The sequence below is a fragment of the Egretta garzetta genome, unplaced genomic scaffold, assembly GCF_000687185.1.
Source record: "Egretta garzetta isolate BGI_Z169 unplaced genomic scaffold, ASM68718v1 scaffold136, whole genome shotgun sequence".
NCBI classification, from domain to species: domain Eukaryota; kingdom Metazoa; phylum Chordata; class Aves; order Pelecaniformes; family Ardeidae; genus Egretta; species Egretta garzetta.
The window spans coordinates 2,123,760-2,148,430 of record NW_009260066.1 but is presented as its reverse complement, the minus strand read 5'-3'; the positions used below and the strand labels follow the sequence as shown (position 1 = coordinate 2,148,430).

The following is a 24,671-nucleotide window of genomic DNA, read 5'->3' as shown; positions in this document are numbered from 1 at the left end:
CAGATTACAACAGGTATCTCAATTTAAGCTAATGAAGGGCATTAATTGAAAGACATCAGTAACAATCCCATTCATGTTATTTTTCTATTTCTTCCTTTTTACCAATATTTCCGTAACAGTAGTATCTGGGCAATTTTCAGAAAGAAGACTTTAAAAAAGGACATTTAAAGTCTAGCTATTTTTTGAGGTATTTCTAGAGATGGGTTTGAAATAAAATTCTGTAATGAGACTCTGTTGTGGCAGCAGAATGTTCTTTTCATACAGAGACAAAGAAAACAAGTAATACTAGTAGAAGAGATGAAAAACCTGGAGAACTTCATGGAGCAGTAAATAAAGTCTAATACAACTTAAAACATGATTAGCAGTGGCAAAAAATAGTGTCTAGATTACTGTGGCCAGATTATTCTGGGTGCCCAAGAAGCTCTATATAAAAGAAGTTTAGACTAGCTCCAGTGTTTGAAAACATGATTTAGAAATACATTTACCTCATCAGTAAGTTATGATTCACTTTGATTCAAAAATTTGGACAATAAAGAGCAACAGGTGTGTGGCTACTAAGACTGTTACCTGTACAGTAGGATCAGATACAGTTCACAGTACAGCGAGTCCTTACATTAACTTCTGTGAAAGCTGGCAAGAATTTTAATATATCCTTGCTCTGAAATCTGCTACAGCAACCAATGCTCATGCAACACTACAGTTACAAAATTATGAAATCAGCCAGAAGAAAAAAATCTTCAAATATGCAAAAAGACAGGGAAAGTAAGCATGCCTCATACTGAATTAAAAAAAAAAAAAAAAAAAAAAAAAAAGAGTATGAAGCCCAACATACCTGTAGTTGATACAGTGTTTTCCCTGGAAGTGTTAAGAATTTTTGCATATATGAAGAACTGGGTAATAAAGCTTGGTGGAATCACTCAGCTTGCTGATTTGATTATGGATTCAATTTAGTACCACACACACACAGCAGCTTCGGCTAGGATAGTGTATGTCCAGAAATTTAGGACGGACTTGGCAAGTCCTGAATATCTATACAATGTAGGATCAAAAATTCTACCAAAAATGCAGTTTTACTATCCACAGACATTCAAATCTTTCATTCACGGGGACAGACATTGTATCAACTAAAGGTATGTTGGGCTTCACCAAAGAATGCAATATTTTAATATCCATATACCCAGCATATTCTGACTGGGCTACAAGGCTGCCCATCAGGAGACTTTATTCACAGTCAGTCAAACACACCCCCTGTCGTCACAAAGCATAGGTACTTGAGGAAAGAGGGGGAAAAAAACTGAATTGCAAAAACCCCAATCTTTTATTTATGTAAGCACAGTTCTTTAATCAACTGATATTTGTTTTTTCATATTGCATCAAATTCAGTGATAAAACATTTTCCAATTGCTCATTAAGTTGCTTGTTAAATACTGTACACTCAGAATTACCTTGAATTATTTTGCAATGTTTTGTCTGACTGATTTTTCTTTCCTTCAGATTTGCATCTTGTGGTCAACTGAGGTCCAAGGAAGGACAAGACTTTTCCTTCAGCTGGGACATTTATAAAGTCTTTCTCATGTGGATTCGCTGGCACATACTAACTTATTGGCACATGCTGCAAGTTTTCCCTCAGGCAGGGAACTTTTATGGTCTCTGTCCTCCGCTCAACCAGTTAATTCCAGAAAACTTACAGGAGCTTAATTATCTTTAAAAACCTCTACCTTACTCAAATGTGGTTAATATCATTCCACCAACAGAAGAATTTCTGAGTAGAGGCAAAGGCAGAGACCCATCACAGAAAATCAGATCAAAACACGTTTTTTTAATACAATCCAAAGGAGAGTATTATACCTTGCTAACTGTTGGAATAGCAGACCTCTTGTATTCTCACCCTTCCCATGTTTAACACTTCTCTTAGAATTCAAATTTGTGCATTTATGGTTTACACAAAAACTATGCCTTTGATGTTAAATGGCAAGTATGTTTCTACTCTTCCAAAATATGAGGAAAAATAAAAAAGGGGGAAACATGAAAATAAGCATCTAACAACAGACAGCAAATAAAAATATTTTAAAAATTTGCCTGCATTTGTAATATTTATTTTGGAAAGCTAAATAATTCTAGCTATTACCAGACCATGGAATCAAAATTTGATCGCATGCTCTCCTCAATTGTTCTCTAACTGCATTTCCACATGCTAATCACTGGACTAGATATTTAAATGTTTTGTAGGCATCCTACCTGGGATTTAGGATTTTGTACAGGAAGCTTTTTCTTGCTTTTGTGTTCATTCCTGCAAACCCGCATAACTACTCAACACAGTTAACCTTGCCTTAGCTTCTAAATCTTGGACAAAACCCTCAAAATCAGAAACCTTCATTTAGATTAGCAGGTTTCTATTCAAGTGTCTACGTGGCCTGATTTTCCAAAGCAACATGTACCCAGAAGCTTCCACTAAGACAGCCAAAGGACTTGCTACTGCTAAGTACCAGGTCATTTCAGAAACCTACACTTAGCTTCTAGAGATTACTGAAAATCATATGGCCCAGATGCCAAAAATGGGATAATCTCTAGTCATATTTAACTAATTCTTCCGACACATCTCGCTTCTAACATGATCAGTATTATCTGCTAACATCCCAAAAGTGTGGATTTGACTGGGCAGCACATAAAGGGGGCAAACCAAAGATTTCACAAGCTGAAGAACTACCTAAGCTGGAAGATAGAATTCAGTTTGCTTAAACTAGACACTTAATTCAGATTCACTAATGCAGATTCAGGGCTTAAGTTTCAACTTAGTTGGTGAAGAAATAACTGTATTTGAAGGTGTCCAAAAGCAGACCCTGTCTCCATAACAGCTGCCTACACTCAAGCAGACAAGTTACTTGGAGATACTCAACAGCACATTCTGCTCTCTGCTGACTACACAGGAACTTAGGTCCTTATTTCAGGAGGACTACTTTACTAAGTACAAGTGCTGGTACACGAAGGTACTTAAGAGCCACACCTGCATCAGCAAGTAATACAGCACTGCAGGAATAGATCAAGGGCATCAGTAGCTGGTGCAGAGACCCCCAAACCTACAGCGTATGCAGCTCCAAGATTTTACTGCAGCCTGGACTTAGTCTGGTTCTCTGAACTGAAAGACCAACTACACATGGTTCAACGTTGTACATAAAAAGCAGTCATTGGTTTGGACCCTTACACCTCCATTAGGAGTTGATGTTCACGCAGTGCACACATGGAACAGATGTCCTAGTTTAGTTTCCTCCAAAAGTAATCTAGTTCACATGCACCAAGCCAACCAGCTCCTGGTTAAGTGAGGACAGTTGGGAGCATTGTTCCAAAACTACACTATTGCTCTGAACCACAGTACTAATGGACACACGGGCTAAATAAATCTCAGAATCTCATTATGGCTTCCATCCCTGGGTGGAAATCAGTCACTTCAGTTATTACCAGTGCCTTTCTTCTCCATCTCACTGACTGGTACTGCAAAGCTTGTTAGGAACTTAACATCTTCAGAATATGAATAGCCTCTGCCAGATGTGACTGATCTTGGCCAAAAACTTCAGAAGTACATTGTGGCAAAGCGGCAGACAGACAGTATGACCTCTTAAGAACATTTCCAAAGGAAATGGGTCAAAAAATGGTTACCCGCAACCACTGGCTTTACCAAATTACTGCTTGGAAGAGCTATACTTTATCCCAAGTGTCCTTGATACTGAAAAACTTAAGAGAAGGCCTTAGCCTAAAGGGCACTTTATACAAAGTTTCATTTATTTATTTGGAAATCTTGTAACACAGTAGCTGATAGAAATAGAAATGTGCATTTTATCAGTCTATTATACTAACAAATTGCAAGAACTGGCCAGCATGTGAACATTTTAAAACTCTGTGGATTACACACATGCTATATATCTGCACATTGTTTATAACTTCCCAAATTTTTTCTGCAGTACTGCCATCCTACCAATTACACCTTTTTCTTCAAGCTTCTCTCACTAGCTGTAAGACTAAATGGGTTTCGCTTAATTGAGACTCTTCCTTTCTGTGAAATACTGGGGTTTCCTTTCTCCCACAAGTAACATATCAATAGCAGATGAACATCAGCAATGTTCCAGCTGCTACAAACTGCTCCTTCTTCACAAGGGTTCTCCAGCCCAGTAACTGGCTGTCAGTATTTCAGTAACTGCACCTGTAGCATATAGGTATACAACACACAGTGAAAAATTCCATAAACAACTATCATAGTTACATCAACACAGAGAACACCAAATCCTTCAAGGGTGAAAAAGATAAAGTTACATACCTAAAAGCTCCCATACGCCAAAATGAACATTTCCCATGTAGTCTCAATCCACCCCCTCGTTGCTTTCACACTTTCCGAAAGCAAGATTTACGTAAATGCGTATTATTATATGATATTCAATTAAAATGGGCAGAATGGTAGGAATTCCTATAATACTTTCAGGAAAACTATCAATAAGTTCGTTTGTCTGCTCACTATTGTGGGAATGAAGAGATTCGCTTCTGTCCTGGGAGAACAGAACGGAAGAGAGGTGATGGCTAAACCGGCAAGCCTGTCTTGCTATGAAGGCATCATCAGAGACTCTTGCCATAGGAGCATGGTCACTTCAGATGTGCGAGGAGGACCAACAGTCTTAACTGGTTTGTGCTCAGAAATTACATATCAGCTCCTTTATCTCCTGGCAAGAAATAAGCGTCCTTTCTCCATCTTCACTTGCTATCATCCTGAGGGAACTCTGAACCTTTTCCTACGAAAGCTGTAAATACTAACCCTGCCAGCAGGCTGGGGCCCATGTTTCCTTGAAATATTCCTCATGAGGACCCTAAGATGGTAATTACTCCTCATTACAGTGACAACACGGGCAACCCCGCTATTGCCCCAACTGGCAACCAATATAAGGAAATAAGGAAGTACGTTCTGAAATAAAAGTTGTCTCCTTTTGCTACCGGGAGTGAAAAGCACCAGCTCCACCTCTTCCTCATCCTTTAGTGCACAAAACTGTTCTTCCCTCCAGAGTGACACCTTCCTTCCAGTCAGTAGCTATCTCACAGTCCTGAAAATTAACCAGTCCAGATGTAACAAAGAAAATAACTACAGAGGTTCTAAGAAAAGAAGGAATTTTTAGGCTGGGATGTTAGCTAACATAAGCCAGGAAATTTAAAAAGGAAATTGAAATTTCAGCCTAAGACAGACATTTTGGCACAGATACTGCACGATTTGCCTTTGCGTATTGTCAGTCAAGATCCTCACTCCTGGGACTACACCTTCACAGTACATTCCAAATATATACAACATGCGGAGATGCTTTGAAATTTGATGATATTTGCATTTGGACTGACATCTTCTTGTAATATATTTGACATTGAGCACTTTTGTAACAAAGAACTGAGCCGATTTCAACCCAAGATTTTTCCAAAGAATAACGGGCAGCTACACATGAATGAATAAGTGAACAGTTTGCTACAGCAATGAATGCCTCTGAAAACAGCAAGTTTGCAGGCACCAGATGGAAGAAGAACATTATTGCAATTCCTGCATCCCATTGTGTAACAGCCAACAGAGCCGTTAACGCTTTCTGGTGATTTCTAAGCTTTTTTATGTGCTTTCCTTTGAAGGTGGTTTTTTTGTGCCCTGTCAGTCTGCAAGCCAGGTTTGGCTGCCTGGGGAAGAAATTTTATTGGCAAGCTATCAAATAAGGAAAAATACAAAATATAGATGGAAATATATACTAATAATCATATTACAAAAATCACTAGATGGACACAAAGTTTATGCTATAAAGTATGACCTGTTACCTACAGCACAAGCCTTTCGCCTCTTACAAGCCACGGCTTTCTCTCGTCTGCACTACAGCCATCTGCCTTTCTGCATCTCCGTTTATCACTTATCCCACAGAAATGTCTATCTCATGATCCCAAGGAGTTTTTACACTTTACTGTTTTCTTTTTCAGAGAGCAAACTTACATCTTATTTAGCATATGACATTACGTCTTCCTCCAGAATTCAGAGCAAAATGGTAAAAGATGTTTGAGTCAATTGAAATTACTTATTTGCATTGCTACCACCACAGGTTATCATAAGAAAGCTACCCACTGAGCAAAATACTCTTGGTTAGTCATCCGTTTATGCTAACCAGAAAATTTCCCTGTCCCCAAACATATCTGAACATTTAAACAATGTTCCCTCTGCTTGGAATGTGCTTTCAGTATCTTGTATACAGTAGAAGTGAGAGTCTCTCATTTAAATTGTCAATAAGCATGTCTAAGCGATGCCTGAACTAGTCCCTGGCAAACCAGGGCAGAAAGATTACACAACATTAACAAGCTGAATTAAAGTAAAAAATACCTGCTAAAGTTATATTGCCTTGCTCATTCAGGAAAACACCTGTATCTCATACAAATTCACAGAACCAAATTAATTTCTGCTGGAAACTAGAATAATAATTTTGCAATTGGGGGATTTGTAATGACATTAGTACCAAATTTTAACACTCTGCTTTGGTAGTACCATGTTGACTACCAGTCCAGTAGGAAGAAAAGTCTTTTTTTCATAGCTACATTTTTAAAGGACATACACTAAGACTCAGCTCCTGAAAGGTAAGAAACCAGCGTCTCCTCACTGTGTGTTTGTCTCTGTGAGGGGAGGTAAGTCATTGTTATTGACAACAAAACATTTCGTAACTCTAGAACATACTTTCCCTCAGCAGAAGTTCCTACATCTCCATCAACTTCAATGCTATTTAGTTATACCTAGAAATGACTAGACCTCAAAATCACACACCGATTACACAGTCTAACTCTGCAATGTCCTCGAGGAACACTGCATTCTGACCTCAAGTAGAAAGCTAAATCACTATTTTTACAATATTAACATTAAAAAGGCAGTGGTTGCTAGCAAGTAAGATTGGCAGTATGGAAAGATTTAGCATGCAGAAAAGAAGTATGGGACTGCATCTTTTTCCAGAGTAGGAAATAATAACTGTTCTTTGTAACAAAGAGGAGAAAAGGATTGTTTCATGTATCTTGAGAGCGACCCATGTGAACAGTTCAGAGATGACGACGGTGAGATGGTGTTGGGGAAGAAATAAAACTCGCAGTTAGACCTCACAGCTAAAAGGAAAGTAACAATGATTAGGGAATCCTAAGATGGGCAAACGGGAAGCTAGGATCACAACTGTGTGGCCTAACTTTGTAATAACAGCAACGACAAGCACATTTAAAGATGGCATACTCTTCTTAACTGTCAAGATAATTTGCTGTTTACATTTCTGATATATTTAAAGTTTCAGTGGTGTAACTGAAGGTGGTCTAGCCTCAACAGCCCCAGAGCCAGGCCTGGCATTCCCCTGCTCCCCGTCTCCCACAGCAAAGTCCTCTCAATTGTCTGCTGGACTGCAGCCCAACTTAAGACAGAAAAAAGGGGTCATCGTTTAAGAATCTTTTTAAGAGAAGTAAAATAATTTTCAGAAACAAACAGAATAAGCAATCTATATGCTTTTTAACATTGGAATTCACAAAGCAGCAACATGTGGAAGTTTGGCCATTTTGCTCACTCTATGGCCATAAATCTGCAATATTCACTCCAAGCCAGCATGACCTGTATGTTGCAGGCAAATAATCCAAACGCACCGGAAGATGAATCATGTAATGCTGCTACAGAATACAGGCGCTTGGCCAAGAGTACTGCTCCAATGCAGATGAGCATTGTCCCTAGAAAATTAGAGCATAATACTGTACCAGTACAATTTAATTTAAAAGAAACAAAGGAAGGCATATATGCGAGACTTGCAACATGAAGCATTTTGAGGTTGACCATAAAAAGTAAAATGCTAACAATTGACTAGATTATGATTCTGTTTCCTTTGTGGTAAAACAGTACTGACAAATACTATAGTGTCATGTTTCTTGTTTGTGAGCTAATGTCATAAACATTTGAAAAATACAGTCTGGACAAAAAGACAATGCTCTGCCTGGAGTTAGGGCAGCGCATCACCAGACTGCCCATGGAGCAGCCCAGTCCTGAAATCATGATGAGGGTGTTGCAATCTCCCTCGGGATCCCCTCGCTGCTCTGGGAGGGAGCAGCCTGATCCGCACCTGGCACAGTGTGCGCTGCCCCATGTGCCAGTGCAGCAATGCCACCCAGAGCGCTGGGAACAAGGCTCACTCCTCTGCATGCCGCCCATCCCTGCTCGCCACCATCACTAACTTACGACAGGTATGGGCATAATACAGAAGCACAGGCTTCCAAAATGCTACTCATGATGCAGGCAGCTCTCTTACATCTCCGTACCCTACACTGGCCAAACCAAAACATAATTCTGTATCAATTAATTTCAGACGTATTTCTATTGCCCCAAAATCCCTTCTCTTTACCTTCTTAAGGCTTGATAATTCCACACACACAAAGAACTGTTTTTAGGAATGCAAAAATTTTAACATTGATATTCAACATCAGTGTCAGTTCCAATGCACGTGCCTAGAACATACTCCTTTTGCATTGTGCCTATCTCAGTGATTAATCAATTCTGAACAACTACCACCAAAATCCACCATGTGTTCTACTGAACCCTAACGTGTATAGCCTTAGTATGAAACCACACAATTTACAGATAAATCAAACAGAGAGTAAAATTCAGAGTAACACATGTGGGTCTTTTAACTCATTCTAGTGAGCTTTTAACCATGTGCCTGACCCCATTTATGAGTTGTACTGAGTAAAACCACCGTAGCGTACAGCCTCTTTCAACTCCTGAACAATTCTAGTTTTGGAGGTTTAACTGGGGAAGTGTCTGGTATCTACTGGCTTATACATGATGAAGAATCATTGTACTGTACTGATATGCTCACCACAAACTCCTCATTGCCCTTCTCCACAATTACAGCGCTGCTGTAATGCTACAGTGGCACTATGTTACAAGACACATTAGTTTCAGTATCTTAAACAATATAATAGGATAAACAATATAATAGGATGCCACAGTGTGGCCACACGTGCCACCACAAGCACTGTTGATAGGCCCATCACTTCAGTATCTCTTCCTCTCGTGATAGCTCAATTTGAACTTTTTTTTGAGGATAAAAAAGGGGACAATACGTTGTAACAGCAAACCACTGTATTGCAAACATTTTTTTTAAGTAGTAACAAGACAAGCAAGAAATAAGACATTTCTGTAACAGTTCTTCTTATTAAGACTACTATAGTAATATTTTTAAATTTAAAACAGAAAAACAGATTTTAATTTCCCACAAGGCCTTCTGCTGATAAAACTGTAGAAGTTCGAAACTTCTGGATGTTTTGCCCGGGTATGAAGGCATGTCAAGCACATGGCTATCAAAACATTTGATGCAAAAGTCACCAAGCCTTGTAAAAAAAATAAAAAAGAATTAAAATTTTAAAGACTTCAGTCTGGATTTTTTTTTCTCTAGATGCACTAAAACCACCCATATAAATTTTTAGAACAACTTTCTAGATGTCATGAAAAAAATGCACTAAATGGAAACAAAGTAACAGTACTTCTTTTTAGTATTGATAATACAGGATCACCAGGCCAAATGAGGGAGCTTATAAATAATTTTGTCAGTGGTATTACTACTCTCTCAAAGTTCAGATTCTGGGAAAACCATCTTCACTTACCAGTTTCAATGCGCACTCCATAGGAAACAGAGGTTTATTTATTGCAGAAGGAAGACATTCTGCTGGGATTACGCCATGCTGTCACCCATGGTAACTCTAACTGAACTGTCACATTCAGTTACCAAATCTGAATTACAGCATCTTTTTCTGTGTTTGATGTACCATTTATTCACTAATATTAAGCAACAACTCTGAATACTAAGATAGCAGATTAAAAGTTGCAATCACTCCACGCTAACATTTAAACTAATAAGAAAGCACTATTGGAGGTCATACAACGCGCTTCTTCGGTTCTCCCCAAAGCTTCATAATTAGTTTATATATTTGCTTTGATATAATTTGTAAGGTTTGTGAAAACTTATTAAGCGTATCCTACTGCGTAAAACAGAACAGCAATCAAAGAATGTATAAGATGGAGAATTAAGATCAGAGTCCCACCACCCACAATGATAGTCAAGCCAACAGCATGTCATCAAAGCTGTTGAAAACTAAATGTAACTACTGTTAACGAGATTTGCCAGGATACCAAAGTGACACACACAAAATGATCTACAAAGGTCTGTGCGTGGGAGACAAAAACTTCCCAAGTCTCCAGAACTTAACAGGAGCAGAAGCATTTAGCCTCTTCCATGAAAACAGAGACATCCCAGCAATGAAGGAGTCCAGAAGCAAAATATATCTGGGATTGAAATGACTTCTGTCACCGCAGCATTCTTCCTTTATTGAGGTTTCTCCAGCTCAAGGAAGGAGTGAAATGTCTACACTGAAGTGTCTTCTAGCCTTGATATTTCTAAACAACGTCATTCTTTTGCCAAGCCTTTTCATGTAGAACACAGTTAATAAAATCCACACCAGAGTATTTTCTTGTGGTTTAATAAAGGCTAATTCCATTTTCAGATTAATACATTTTTAAGCAAAATCACAAGCATCTTCACTGCATTTTGCAACACACTTTAGATCTCCTTAGAATAAGTGTTTTCTTGATTTATTTTTTACAGGTTTCCATCAACAATTTGGGTCTCCTTTCTATGACCTGGCATTTGAAATAGTTTCTGGTACGTATGCTAGACAATGAAGCAATAAGGCAATTTGGAAGATGGGGCCAAACACTGGCCTAGCTAACACAGAATTATGGGGCACAAACATGTACTGTGGCCCAGTTAAGGCTGACCAGCAACATTTTGGGGAGCAGCACCAAAGAAAGAGCTCACTCCCACATGACCCAATGGAATTCAGATAGGAAGCAAAGAGTGATGAAAAGGGTCTGAGTAGATCCGAGACAAACTGAAATTAGAATATTTCCTTCCTATGAAAGCTACCAAAGCTTCCCACATCAGTTTTTCAAGGGAACATATTTTGGGTTGAAGAGATGCAGCACGATTTACTTCCCTTCTCAGAGCAACAGGGATCTATGGAAAAGACTAGGGGTAAACTCACCTGTTCCTGAGCAACTGCACTGCTTTTAAGCTCAGATCATTCATTAAAAACTGATGGTTTAGGTGAGCATGTAGTACTTGATTTTCTCCCTCTTTACTAAGGTCCTCTCATTATTTTCTGCAGTGAGTGCTGGATTCCATTAAGTGTATTTACATTTTTCTCCTTAAGTACTGTTTGCTGGGTTTTCAATTCACATTTTTTAACCATCCAACAAATACTGTGGTTATGCAAATGTTTACACTGAGTTCATCTTATTTACTTTTGCACACAAAAAAAGAAGCTGTTCTTAATTCTGAAAATACGGGAATTGTTTAGAGAAAAAATGATTAATAATTACTAAGAATTCTAATTTTCTAGTTGTTATAAACTGAACAGCACAGCTGAACAGCAAATCACATGGTATTACGAAGTTTGAGAAAGATGTCAGACTCAATTTCCACATCCTCCATCAGGCAGACCTTCACTAACACTAATGAACATCTGCCAGCAAAGGTGGAGTCCACGTAAAAGTAAATACATAACTTAACTTGTTTGTGAAGCTCAGTGCTCCTTTTCCAAAGGCAACATCAGGTATTAACAGACCTTCAACGGTCCCAACCTGCCCACTCCTTCATAAAGTAGCAATGGCTGTAGCTTCAGAAATGGTTCCACGCTGACTCACTTCTTCTGCAATACCCAGAAGAGCTGAGACAAACCACACACAGAGAATTATTACTCCAAGTTATTGCTTCCCTTGAGCTATTTGAATAACAAACAAAAAGAATGCGTAAAGTGAATCCAGATTTTCCTACTTTACTCTTTTAGAATATAAGCTCTTTGAGGCAGGAGGACTATCTTCATTTTTAATTTTGTACGCTATTTTTCACCTTATCAACAATTCAAGTACTAACACATGTAATTGTTCTGTCCTTGCTTAAAATGTGCCTACATAGCACTTAACAAAAGCTGGAGTTTGATATAGCTGATGGTAAATACAAAAGTCTGGAATGAAAGTCATCATTTCAGTGCAGTTGGCTACCTGGGCTCCTAATAAAGTAAGTGGAATATGACTTTGTAGCATTTGAATAGTTTCAATCACAGGGACGAAAACCCATTCTGTTCACTGTGATTTACTTTGAGTGGAAAAAAGAAGGATGATTGAAAAGGGGAAAGAAAAAACCACAAACACAGAAAGGTAAAGGGTTCCATTTTCAGTGGAAACAGAAGCTACTGCCTCACGCAGTGAAGATACCAGTAACACAGTATCCCTCAAAAACAAGCCCAGGTTAAGTCTATCAAACTTATACCCTCCCACAGCTGGTCATCACTGCATCTAGTCTCAGTGAAGAGCTTGTGATGAACAACTTACATGACTCTCATTTATAAATTTGGTAATATAAGGTTGTCAATATAGAAATATTTGAAGCAGGCTTTCACATATAAAGTAAGTTATACAGAAGACACAATTCCATGTTCACTGATACAGACCCTGACAGATCTCTTGGCAGGACAGATTTGATTTGGATCACGTTGAATTAGCCAGAACACAGTATGGTGGTTACACAAAATTTATGCTGTCTGCAGAATAGTATAGATGACACTCATCTGGCATAAAGTCATGACAGAAAGACAACTGACTCAATAAAAATTTAACCAGAACAAAATTAAGACTTAAAAATCCCAAATGGCACTGTGTGTTTGTATCAGTGCCTTGCTTTGCATCCCATGCTATTTTTATTCTATTGGAAGATACTATAAAAGATTTATGATCTCTTCAGGTCATATCCTAGGGACTGAGTCTGATCTTACTAGTTAGAAGGGTGTCCTCCACAAACTCAGTCAAAAGTTTGTTTATGGTTAGTCACACTTTCATTATTAGTTTCTGTTTACCAATCTGGCCGTTAAAACAAACATCTTCATTAAACTAAATCCACAGAAATCAGAGAATGGCATTCCAGACACGCATTCTCGGTCCTTTTCCAGTAAGATGGCAAATGGAAAGATAGGGTCTGCAAAAAACAGGATGCCCAGGCACGTGGTTAGATAAACGGCTCAACAACACAGTTACTACCAAGTACCAAGAGAGAAATTTTCTTAATCTGCTCTAAGTAGATATTAGCATCTAAGCATACCTATCTCCAGATACCTTGCCTCTATTATGTCAGTGCATCTATGTGGTCATAAATCCTTTTTTACATTCGCCTTCATCTAAGCTTGTGTTAAGGGTCATTTCAATATAAAACATAAAATCCAACTAGTAACACTTACACTGTACCCACTTAAGGCTGTGAGCCTTCTCACAGCTCCCAACACCCTGTACAGTCCTCATGAGTTCTTAAGGTAGCTCCTCTACTGCCTAGGACAGCTCAGGAGCTAGAGCATGTCTGGAAACTAGCGGATATCAAAGGTTGACTGACATGCAAAACAGAGCCTGAATTCTGCAGGCTTGCTAATGAGCTGAAGAAACCATCAATTAACTATTGTGTGCACGGCAGAAGCCTTCAAGTTCCAGAAAATGGAAAACCTGCTGCATACTCGCTAACATGCCGATGCTGGCCCTACAGAGCAGGCTGCCTCCCATTACGGTGAAATGCTGCCAATCAGCTGATCCTTAGTATCTCCCAATACCTGCAATACAGGAACCTCTGCGCAAGTAAGAAGTTCCAGTAAGAGCTGGAACACAGCAACTTGCACCACCCCAGCCCCCCCAAAAAAGGGTGGCACTTTGGCACACCAGCATGTGCAGATCCATTACAGGTACTGACTGTGACTGCCAGTTCTGACTCCCAGTATCACAAAGCCCACAGCATTCCACTGCACAAGCACACCAGTCTTCTCAATCTAGGAATTTCAGTCAAAGCTTAAGCTGATGTCAGTTGCTCCAACAGTTTATCCTAAAATCCCTTTTTTTTTTTTTTTTGAGTTGCTACTTTACAAAATACAATCCTCAACTAAGTATAAGCTTTACCATCAAAGTGAAATCTCAGCCTCAGTGAAGTCACCAGTAAAAACTACTACTGCTTTTAATGATCTCAGATCCACATTTTGTTGTATGAGATTCGCATGACAAAACTTACATCCAGGTTAACCATCTAGTGTCCCCTGATCATCAGTGAAGAAAACCAGACACTTTTAGACTCATCTTCTCCTAGAGAAGACACCTAAAATAGGTTGACTGATTTATACCCAAAAACGCTTTACCTCCTCAGGCTGAAACAAAGATTTAAGTGACAAGCTCTATATCACAGATATCTAAAATAAGCGGAAAGAAACCCACACAGAATTTTATTCTTGGTTTCAAGATGAAAACACAACTTGTGTAAATGAAACCAAGCATACCACAAAATACAGACTGCTCTGTAGAAAAGACCACAACACATAGTTGTTCATCACTTCTTCACCAGGAAGGCTCCAAATATTTAGATATCAGACAATGAGATGGAAAGTTGGAAACGTTAACAGTCCATATGACCAGTGAGCTGAAATAAACCTTTCAAATAATTTTATCAAGTTCCCCAGAGATCTCATAAGATTAGCACATTTTTGATATTGTGATAACTGATAATTCATTTTCTATTTGAATAAAGTTACTTTAGCTATTCTGTGTATTTTCTGCACTGTATCATTATACTTCAGTATCTGTTCACAGATTAAAAACAAACAGAACAGTAATAGTTTTGCTTCCCTGCAGTTTCAACATCCTCATTGTACTCTTTGCTACAACAGGATATACTCATTGATTTACTCAACATCATCTCTTCCCTGATGCGTCTTTGGTTCAATTACTTAAATAGGAGTTATATCCTCACTATGGCTAACTTTCCTGTATTTCCCTCCAGCTTCAAAAATTTCCCTCCTAATTTTTGCCTTGCCTGCCAAAACTAATGTTCTGTTTGTAATCTCTGAACTGGATTCCCAGGAATAGGAGAGGAAAATCTCGCAGCCTGTTATGCCCTGTCATATACCACAGCATATTTTTTCCCTTGTCTTTTTGTCAGCACTGGTTCTTCCTATCCTAATGGATATTGATTACTCAGACCTTCATTTCCTAATTTTTCCTTTCTTGCTGTTCCTTGTAAATTATCTTACATAAAACTATGTGTCGTATCTCCTACCATGCCTTAAAGAGGAAGGTCAGTCTAGCAGCAGATGGAAATATCTCAATAAAACATGAATAGTAGAGATACAATATAGAAAAATCTAGATTACAACAGTAATTCTGAAACTGAAAATTGTGCAATGTGCAACTAACAGACAATAGCCACAGTTTTTTCCAAAATAAATTAAAATTCTTATCTACAGCTCCTTTAGACTTCAAATATGTAAAAATATATAAAAATAAAATTTATACATTTTCTATTATTTGCTAAATATTGAAGGCATATAACCAGTGGAAACCTTTCCAAGTTGTTGTACCAAGACTAGAACTTCTGCTGAACTCTATTCATCAGAATGTATTTCAATAACTTACTGAAAGGGACTGGAGTAACTTCATTAACACCATGTGATTTATGGCTGCAACATGTATTTTTACAAAAACAAAACCTATTTAACTACCAGATTGTTAGAACAGCGCAACAGGACCCTCACATTCAACATCTGTGGAAAAGAACATGCATCTTATACATGCAACTGCTGTGCTTCAGCAAATTTATCCCCTCTACAGTCACCGTTTCCATCTTTTCCTTTGTGTTAAATATATAGTTTTACTTAATGCATCCATAGTAAATTTCATTTTCCAACTTATTGGTGTGCTTCTCCCATTTTCTAGATTAAATAACTTTAACAGCCTGGTTACCCTTTGGTTCAATGAAGAATATAAATTTGACATAATCTCTATTAGGCAGTGAACATTTTGGAGAGGAAACTTGATTTTTTTTCTTATGCATAACCTCACGTCTTGTAACCTACATAATTTTCTAAGACCTTTCTCTTGCTTCGCTCTTCATCTTTACTGCCACTACATAACATGAACAAAGGCTCCTTCTCAAAGAGGATCAGCTAACCTTCAAGGTCCCTTTCAACACAGACATTTCTATGATTCAAGACACAGAAATCTCACACAACATTTCAAGAAGTAGTTATTAATATTATTGTCTGGATAAACCATAGAGTTTGGCCTGGAATCATATTTCAGCATATTAAAAGCTGTTTATTATTATATCTCAGTACATTAAAAACTCTGTTTCAGTATGTTATGGGCTCTGAAGCCTTCTTTGTGTTGTGACACCTTTCCTACAGCTGATACTTCTTTCCAGAAGGACTCAATAGCTTTTTACAAGATGTTCTTTTAAAATACACTCTGTAATGACGACTCAATTAATTAAAAAAAAAAGAAAAAAGTCACAATTGTCAAAAGCAATTTGGAATATAAACAGTAATCTGTTCTTAAAAGTCAGGACTGAAGCATACGAACACTTCCATAGTGACAATTAAGTAACAACGTCTGAAGCACTGATACTAGCCTTCATCTTAAGAAAGACTAGAATTTAAAGGAAAATTTTAAATGTTTCATCTACCCTTCAGATGACTTACATACTATGCTCATAATTGGTACTGAACACACAAATGCAAGGTAATTATTCTAAAGATTATATGGATTCCAATCCGTATCAAAGGTGATGTATCAGCAACAGGGTTGTAAAATTTTCTCTCTTTTTTTTTTTTTTTCTTTTTTTTAGTGGATTGAACAAGTCTTCTTACTGGTAACATAATCATGTCTTGTTTCCAGTTTACTTGTGTCATTTCAACCCTAGCTGTTCCTCATGGCACTCCAAGGGACCAAGGTGCTGCTTTAGTCCAGCCCTGTACTTGCGCTGACTAGCCAAAAAGAACATAAAGATCAGATCTCTACCTGCCAGTAAGTCATTTTCATCTAGCCAGCCACCTGCTTTCACAAAATTTTTAAGAATCAAATACTTTTTGACATCTACCCCTCTTTAAAATGCAGCTGAAACCTGTGAGTGAACTCAAAAATCAGTAGACACAACTACATCACAGACTAACAGACAGACCGATTGTTTTAAGCACCATTTCCTTCAGAAACCAGGCCAAAAGAATACTCATTTCAGACCCTGTACCAGAGTCTCTGTGGGGGAAAAAAAAAAAAAAAAAAAAAAAAAAAGAAAACCAGTGTGAGTTTGAGTGTGCTGATGAAAAAAGAAAAGGAACTGTCGCAGTAAAAGGCAACTTGAAAACATTCCATGTCTATTCAACAGTTTATAATATGTAGAATACATTGTTTTCAGTCAATTATAATCCAAGATTTCTTTTCACATTTATAGTAGCAACATAACAAGGGAGTGAATTTCTACTGTTTATATCTTGATTACTCAATAATCTGAGTTCTAATGCAGAATCAAACAAGCAAGTAATGATTCAGATCAGTTCACCCTGAGTTTAATGAATGGTTTTCATTTTCTGGAAGAACAAAGTTTACTCTCCTTCAAGAACACCAAGCCTGTTTTATTTCCCATCACCAGTTTCAAAAAATTGCTCAGTATTTTAAGTTAGTTCTATAGTTCAAAAGTACACAGGAAGTATAAAACTCTTATACACAATTATTCAGTAAATATCACTTCAAATGAATATTAATCTCAAAGTTTTCCTCTATTTTTTAATTAACATTTACCGCTAAAATAACTAAATCTCAATGCTTAATCTTCTTCCAGAAAAAAAAAAAGGTTCCTTACTGTTAGTGAATCAATGTACAAAGAAATATTATCCTTCCATGAGGAAAATATACATATAAAAGATGCTAGAGCCTTTCCATTTTCTTCCAATTTTCATCACTAATATATCTGTACACCTGAATGAGAACAACTGTAGGAAGAATAATTAAAAGCCACTGGTAACTTAAGATCTGAAATCTTTCTGGAGGGACTTAATTTAAAAGTACAGTAATTTCAAAAAATCCTGTTCATTATTTATTTTATAAACACAAAAGTCTAAAATCTGTACTTACTTCAACATGTGTAAATAACGTTTGTTCAATGTTATCATTGTTTTTCTCCTTGAGATCTGGTGGAATGTTTCTATTTCTTACTTGGAAGTGTGTTTTACTAAGATAACCATCACCAAGGTCCTGTGTTCAGAAAAGAAAGAAAAAAAAATGTCTGTAACCAAAATGCTAAATGCTATCAATGTTCTAGAAAATAAACAGAGCATGGTATTCAGGCATAAGCTCCAAGTCTTTTTATAGGCACCAATGACTGCATTGCTTTTCTGTATCTTCTCACAGGTCATATACACTAGTTCTCGGTGTTAAAGGAAGTCAAAGACCCGAACAGTAAAAATAAAATTTAATATAGCTATTAATTGAATAAAACAACTGCTACCTGGGGATCAGGATGGGTGCCAAAAAACTGGAAGACAGTGCACTAAAGTCATGAAGAGATGAGCAGCTATTAATGATTTTGACCTATCTATTTCAAGCAATGCATTCACACCAGTACAGACTTCCCAATTCTTGGCAGATTGGTTTATTTTTGCTCTGTTCCCCCTCTAACTTTCTTCAAGTTCTAGGGGCTGGGGGAACCAAAACACTTCAGAACTTACGTGCGCAGAATCACAATTTGTTCCCTTCTCTTGATCACCTCTGAGGGTCAAATGTAAGAGAAAACAGACAAAGCTGTACCTTCTCCCAGTTCCCTTTTTATCATTCTGCCTCCCAGGCCGCATGGTCTACTGTTGTAAAAGGCCCTTGTGCAATTTCAGGGTGGCAGAAGAAGGTTTTAGGAGCTTTCCCCCCAGCTGCTGACCTCACTCCACACACATACAAACTTTTTTTTTTTTTCATTAGAAGAGGAGAGAAAAAGTTTAGTAACAGATCACTAGAAAAACGTATGCTCTGAAAAGGAGGAAGAATATGCAGAATGCAAAGAACAGTAGTTGTATATTAAGAACTCGTTTCTCAAAGGACACAAATAAATTGGGGTTTTATTAGCTGTTGCACTGCATTTTATTTTAGACAAGCACAGAAAGCATATGCACAAGATATGATGAAAAAGGATTCTATTCAAAACAGTCTCTCTACAAAGTTCATTAATGTAGCATTAAATTGCTTGACAAGACTGCAAATTTAACTATAATTTAACTCTCATTAATTGGTCATTGCTTGGCACAGTTTATTCCATGCATTCTGATCTTTACCTCAAAACGAGTTTTATTCTGACATACCAGTTCTCGCTTTTCAAGGACACTGCAGAATACCCGTACCTCCAAAATCTGCTGTGGGCTATTTGTTTACTTTGTTCTCATACTGCTTCACACCTGATAAAAAATGATAACACTTTCCACATTTTTGTCCCTGAATTTTTAAGCATGAGTCATACTATGAGCAATTACCTTGCCTATAGCTTCTCCTGATGCATGCCTTATTTTCCTCACTAAATCTCATCAACAGCATGAAACTGCCAAACTTTGCTGGGTGTCCTGGCTGCAGAACCAACTACATCCTGTGCAATGAAGAATCAAGCATGTGGAGAACAACAGTGACAGAAAAATTAAGCCTAACTTGGCGATACAAAAGCCACTTCACTCACTCTCAAGACTCTCTGTCAAGTCTCACCTTGTGGAGCTTGGTGCGAGTGTCAGCAGGAGCTAAGCTACCCACATTGGTATTTATCCCCCTGAGAGCAGCAAAGGAGCCACCCACAGAGGTAAAATGCCCCAAGGTACAATGAGCTTTGCCAAAGAAGGGCTGGATATAGCATTCACCTCCCTGAACCAGTTCTTCCTGTCAGAAGAAAGGAGCCAAGCTCCACATCCTTTTTTTGCATTCTGTAGTATTTGAGTGCCATGAAAAAATATCTATGGATAGGTAGAAACATGGAGTTAGCAGTCTCTGTATTTGACAGCTGCAGGCTAGAGAAGAGGTGTCAGGAAAGAGAAGCAACCCTCCTGTTGCACTCTCTGTGGTGTTATTCATGTATTTTGTACACCTCTGCCCCTGAAAATAAATCCAATACTTTTGCAAGGACTTTGATCCCATTAATGTGGAAAGGGAGTCCATTTTTACTCTGTCTGTCTGGTGAGCATCAGAAGCAAAAGTGAAATGATACAGCGTTTGATATGATTACCTAGATTAACCTAACTAAGTATGAAAAAAACCATAAAGCAGAAAGCAAACAGGGGGCAGCCTTCATGGCCAGGACTTAACTATCCATCCCTAACAGCAGCACCGAAGTATAGCTCCAATCAGGTCGTACAGTAGAGGTGCTCTTGGCTTTTTTACAGCTTTCGTCTGGGGGGGAGTGGGGGGTGGGGGGAGGGAAGCAGATTACAAAAATAACATAGTTTAGAACATTTCACTTACAGCTATAAATACAGGGTTCTGCTTGGGCCATGTGAGCTTATGCCACAAGAGCCAGCTCCACAAAAACGAGTATTTCATCACCTAAATTTAATCTCTACAGAAAGCATAGGAACAGAAGAACACAGTTCTACAAGCCTGGTTTACTTGTGTGGTCTTATTGCTATCAATGGGTCTATTCACGTGAGTATGGAATGAGGAATGGGATCCAAGTGCATTACGTCAGCAAAACTAAGACTCCCCCAAACTACCCACAACACATATATTGGTAAAAAAAGCAAAAAGACAATGAGACATCTTGTTAACGAAAACCTTCCTTCCCAGATTACATACTATAAATGGATGGACAGGTTTTATCACACACTGAAATCACAGTCTCACCAACTTGGCCTATTAAAAAAAAAAACCCTCTTACAATTTTTTTGTATGTGAGAACAAAAATCTATCTCATTCTGCTACTTCCAGCAAAGCTTCTTATTTCACAGAAAGTTCAAACTTTGGCCCATGTATTAAATTCCCAGTAGAGGCTCAGAGCATCTTTCTGTGTTGAATAAATCCTCACAAATACAGCCTTGGACCGAAATCTAAAGTTTCAAATGGTTGCCTGTAAGAAAGGGTGCATTGTAACACTTGGCTAATATTTGCACTCTTTTAAAAACTTCTAAACAGAATGCATCTAAGGCCCAGATCCTGCTTCTTACTGAAATTCTGTTTCATCTGTGATGAAAGGGTTACACATGCTAATGTATAATTATTTATGTGGAAATTATGTACACATTTACTTGGGAATTTCTTGCATCTCAAAATGGTACAACCGTGATTTTTCTCCCCAAAATTCATGAAAGCATGGGAAACCACCAAACCAAAAACTAGAGAAGGAAATTTTCTACCACAGAAAGAAGAAATACAGAGATAATAATGAGCATCCCACACCATCCATTACTGAAAACTGGTCAGTTTTGAAAACTACTGAAAACCTGTATTGCCCGCTCATCAAAACAAGTGGCAAAAAGAAATCCTAGAACAGTGTGGATTTATTATTATATGGGAAATAACAGAAGCAAGTATTCAAAATATTTATGTTGCTATTACAGAACAAATACAAATTTTGTAGCCATGACTATTATGAAGTTTTCACTCCAGCAGTGGTTAAGCAGGACACTAGCATGAGGTGGCTATCACTTGGTATTTTTAAATCAGTACATAAGAACCATCAATTTTCTTTAAGTCTTCGAGCACTGTGGAAGTTTCAGAGAACTTTGGAGAAAGCCAGCATGTATCGATATATGTTTATATACCGGCTAATTTGTGTAATTATACACATATTAGCTTGACATCACCCCAAGCAAAATAACAGAAGACGTCACACAGAATCCAGTAAATAAAGAAATATACACAGTAAATGCAGTTACGTTTTAAGAAAAATGGATTTTGTCAAGTTAAACTTAAAAATACATGTTTTGCTGATAAACGTAAAAGTTGTAACAATATAAACTCAGACTTCCATAACTGTTGATTCCACAAGCAGAAATTAAAAAATTAAAATAATCCCACACTAATCTGACACACACTAAAGGATGAAAAAATGATTAACTCACAGATCTCAAATGTAACTTAAAAATGGGGAATCATCATAAAAGAGGTGATTCTAATGGGGTCCTGTGAGACTACTCTTGGCCCCACGCTACTTAAAATTTTGATTAATGACCTAGAAACAATATGTAATTATTATTGGTGAGGTTTGAAAGTTATGGGGAAGCAGGAAATCGTTAGGGTCGATCATTAATAGAGACAGATTCTTCCAGTTGCTGTACACAACTAACATGTATTTTAATAAAAAATATTAAGTCACACATCTAGAACAAAGACTATGTGTCATTTCAGCTCGAAGTGTTAAAGTGATCCTTGGATATACAACCACAAGCACTTGCTCTGAGTAGGAAGGTTTGAATTTCACAGTGATACAACATTCGTGGTCTAGTTTTGCCCATGGTTGAAAAAAGGATTTTTATATACTGGAAAGGATTCAGAGGAGATCCACAAGAATGATTAAAATACTGGAAAACATGTCAAATAGTCAGGGAGCTCAACATGCTTTGCTTTTACACTGACAAGGTGAAGGGATGAACTGATCTCAATCTAAAGTACCAAAACAGGGAGAGTTTTGATAAAAGAAGGGTCCTCAGCTTAGTAGACAAGGTACAGTTACCAATGGCTGGAAGATGAAGCTAGGCAGTTAAGATTAAAAGCAACATGCTTTTGGTTTTCCTTTTTCAATTAAATTTTTAAGCACAGCCAACCATTCGAAAGGCTCTGTTGAGAGCTGTGACTGTTTCCCCATCATTGGGAATTCTGAAAATGAAGACAGTATAATGCCTTAAAAGACATTTTCTGATCAAAACACAAATCATCTCAGGTAATCCTACCCCTCTGTTACACAAGTCGCACTAGACCATCCCAGCAGTTGTTTCTGGAGTCACAAACCCTAGTCAATAGATGTACTGGCCTAAATCCTCATGTAAACCATCTATGCACTATTTTGTTCTTGGACCAGCTGCTTAATATGCCATTTATTTCAGATGATGTAACCCCCCCTTAAAGGATATTCCAGCTTGTGGTGGTTGTCAACAACTCAAAAAGGCCAGCAAGGGTATCTAAAAATTAACACTATGATTATTTTTACCTTGCTAGTTCTCCACTCCCAACCATCTCCTATCTGCTGTGAATGTTTAATAAATTCTTCACAGTACTGCTTGAATCTTTGTTCTTCCAAAAAGAAGTCCTCTTCACCTGCCATGCTACTGGACATCTGCAGAGCAAACTAAATGTTAGTACTGACAGGTTAAAACGAACACTGAAAGCTTTCAATGATTTATAGCAATTGAATAGTAAAATAACAAAGCACTGGGAAAAAAAAAAACCCTGCTTCTTTAAGTAAAACAGACACATTTCTGCGAGTACATTAGGGAATCACAGACAAACGGAACAGCTGAGGTTAGAAGAGACCTCTGGAAACTGTTTAGTCCAAGCCCCCTGCCCACAGTAGGGCCAACTAGAGCAAGCTGTTCAGGATCATTTCCAGATGGGTTTTGACTAACTCAAAGGATGGAGAAGTCACAACCTCTCTAGGGGACCTGTTCCAGTGTTCAATTATCATAGCAGTAAATAATTTTTCTGCTGTTTAAATGAAAAAAATTATGTATTGATTTGTGATCATTGCCTCTTGTACTTTGCATAGTACTGAAAAAAGCCTGGCTCCATCTTCTTTACTCCCTCCCATCAGGCATTTACACACATTTGCAAGATCCCACTGACCTTTCTCTTCCCCAGGCTGAAGAGTCCCAGCTCTCTCAGCCTTGCCTTGTATGTCAGGCACCTTTAACCACCTCTGTGTCACTTCACTGGACTTGCTCCCGTACGGTGTTGTCTTTCTTATACTGGGGAGCCCAGAGCTGGACACAGTACTGCAGTTTGGATGTACATTTCCTTAGCAGTGGCACTCCAACTGGCAACCAGAAACCTGAATCCACCTGTGGGCTACTTCCATGGGCCTACCACCTCTCCCTTGGGGATGGGAATGGCTCCACAAAAGCTTAACAACTCCAGCATCTGCGGACACAGAGCCTACGTGATGGCCACCAGAGTCCAGCTGAAGCAGCCACTCCCGATTGTGTGAGTAGTACTCAACAGTACCCACAGACATGGCTTCATGGGGAAAAACTCTCTCAGAGGATCTGGCCAGCTTTACCTTTCCCCCCCCCCTTTCAAAGAGGATGTATCATAAACATGGCTATTTCAGTGTGTTCATAGGCACCAGGCATCACAGCAGCACCACATACAAATACTCAGTAGCTATCACAACTAGACCACACCTTTTCTTAACACCAAATACAAAGGACGCACCACCTCGTGCAACGCTCACTGTTTCTCAGGATCTGGGCCTAAATCACAACATCATCCTGTCCGCCCATGACATAAATTATTTATCTAGCACTTGGAAGATTTATTATTTTCAGTGGCAGTTAACCCGAGCCCCCGTCAATCTGCTTGTGCTACCCTGGATGTCAGAAAGAGGAAATGTGGAAAACAGGCACTGTAGACGTTTCTGTGACTCCCAAATCACCCAGCCCGGACGAGGGACTGCAGAACTGCGGTAAGCACACGCAAGGAGAGGAGAGTTAAACGGAGCTGCGCGCTTGAAGGAATCAGCAGCTGCGAAGAGACAGCGGGCTGCTGGCAGCCGAGCTGCACGCCTCCCCTCCTGCCTTCAACCACCCCG

At 38.4% G+C, this 24,671-nt stretch overlaps 1 protein-coding gene across 1 annotated transcript in view; it reads right to left on the bottom strand.

The window, feature by feature from the left end:
* The window catches only part of ATG10 (autophagy related 10), an 81,076-nt gene extending 57,875 nt beyond the window's left edge, over nt 1–23,201 (bottom strand). The window contains exons 1-2 of the mRNA XM_009641116.2: nt 23,076–23,201; nt 18,044–18,163 (exon numbers count right to left, since the gene is read on the bottom strand). Coding sequence (XP_009639411.1) covers nt 18,044–18,163; nt 23,076–23,201 — 246 coding nt within the window. The remainder of the gene's footprint in view (nt 1–18,043; nt 18,164–23,075) is intronic.
* Between the last annotated feature and the right edge of the window lie 1,470 nt (nt 23,202–24,671).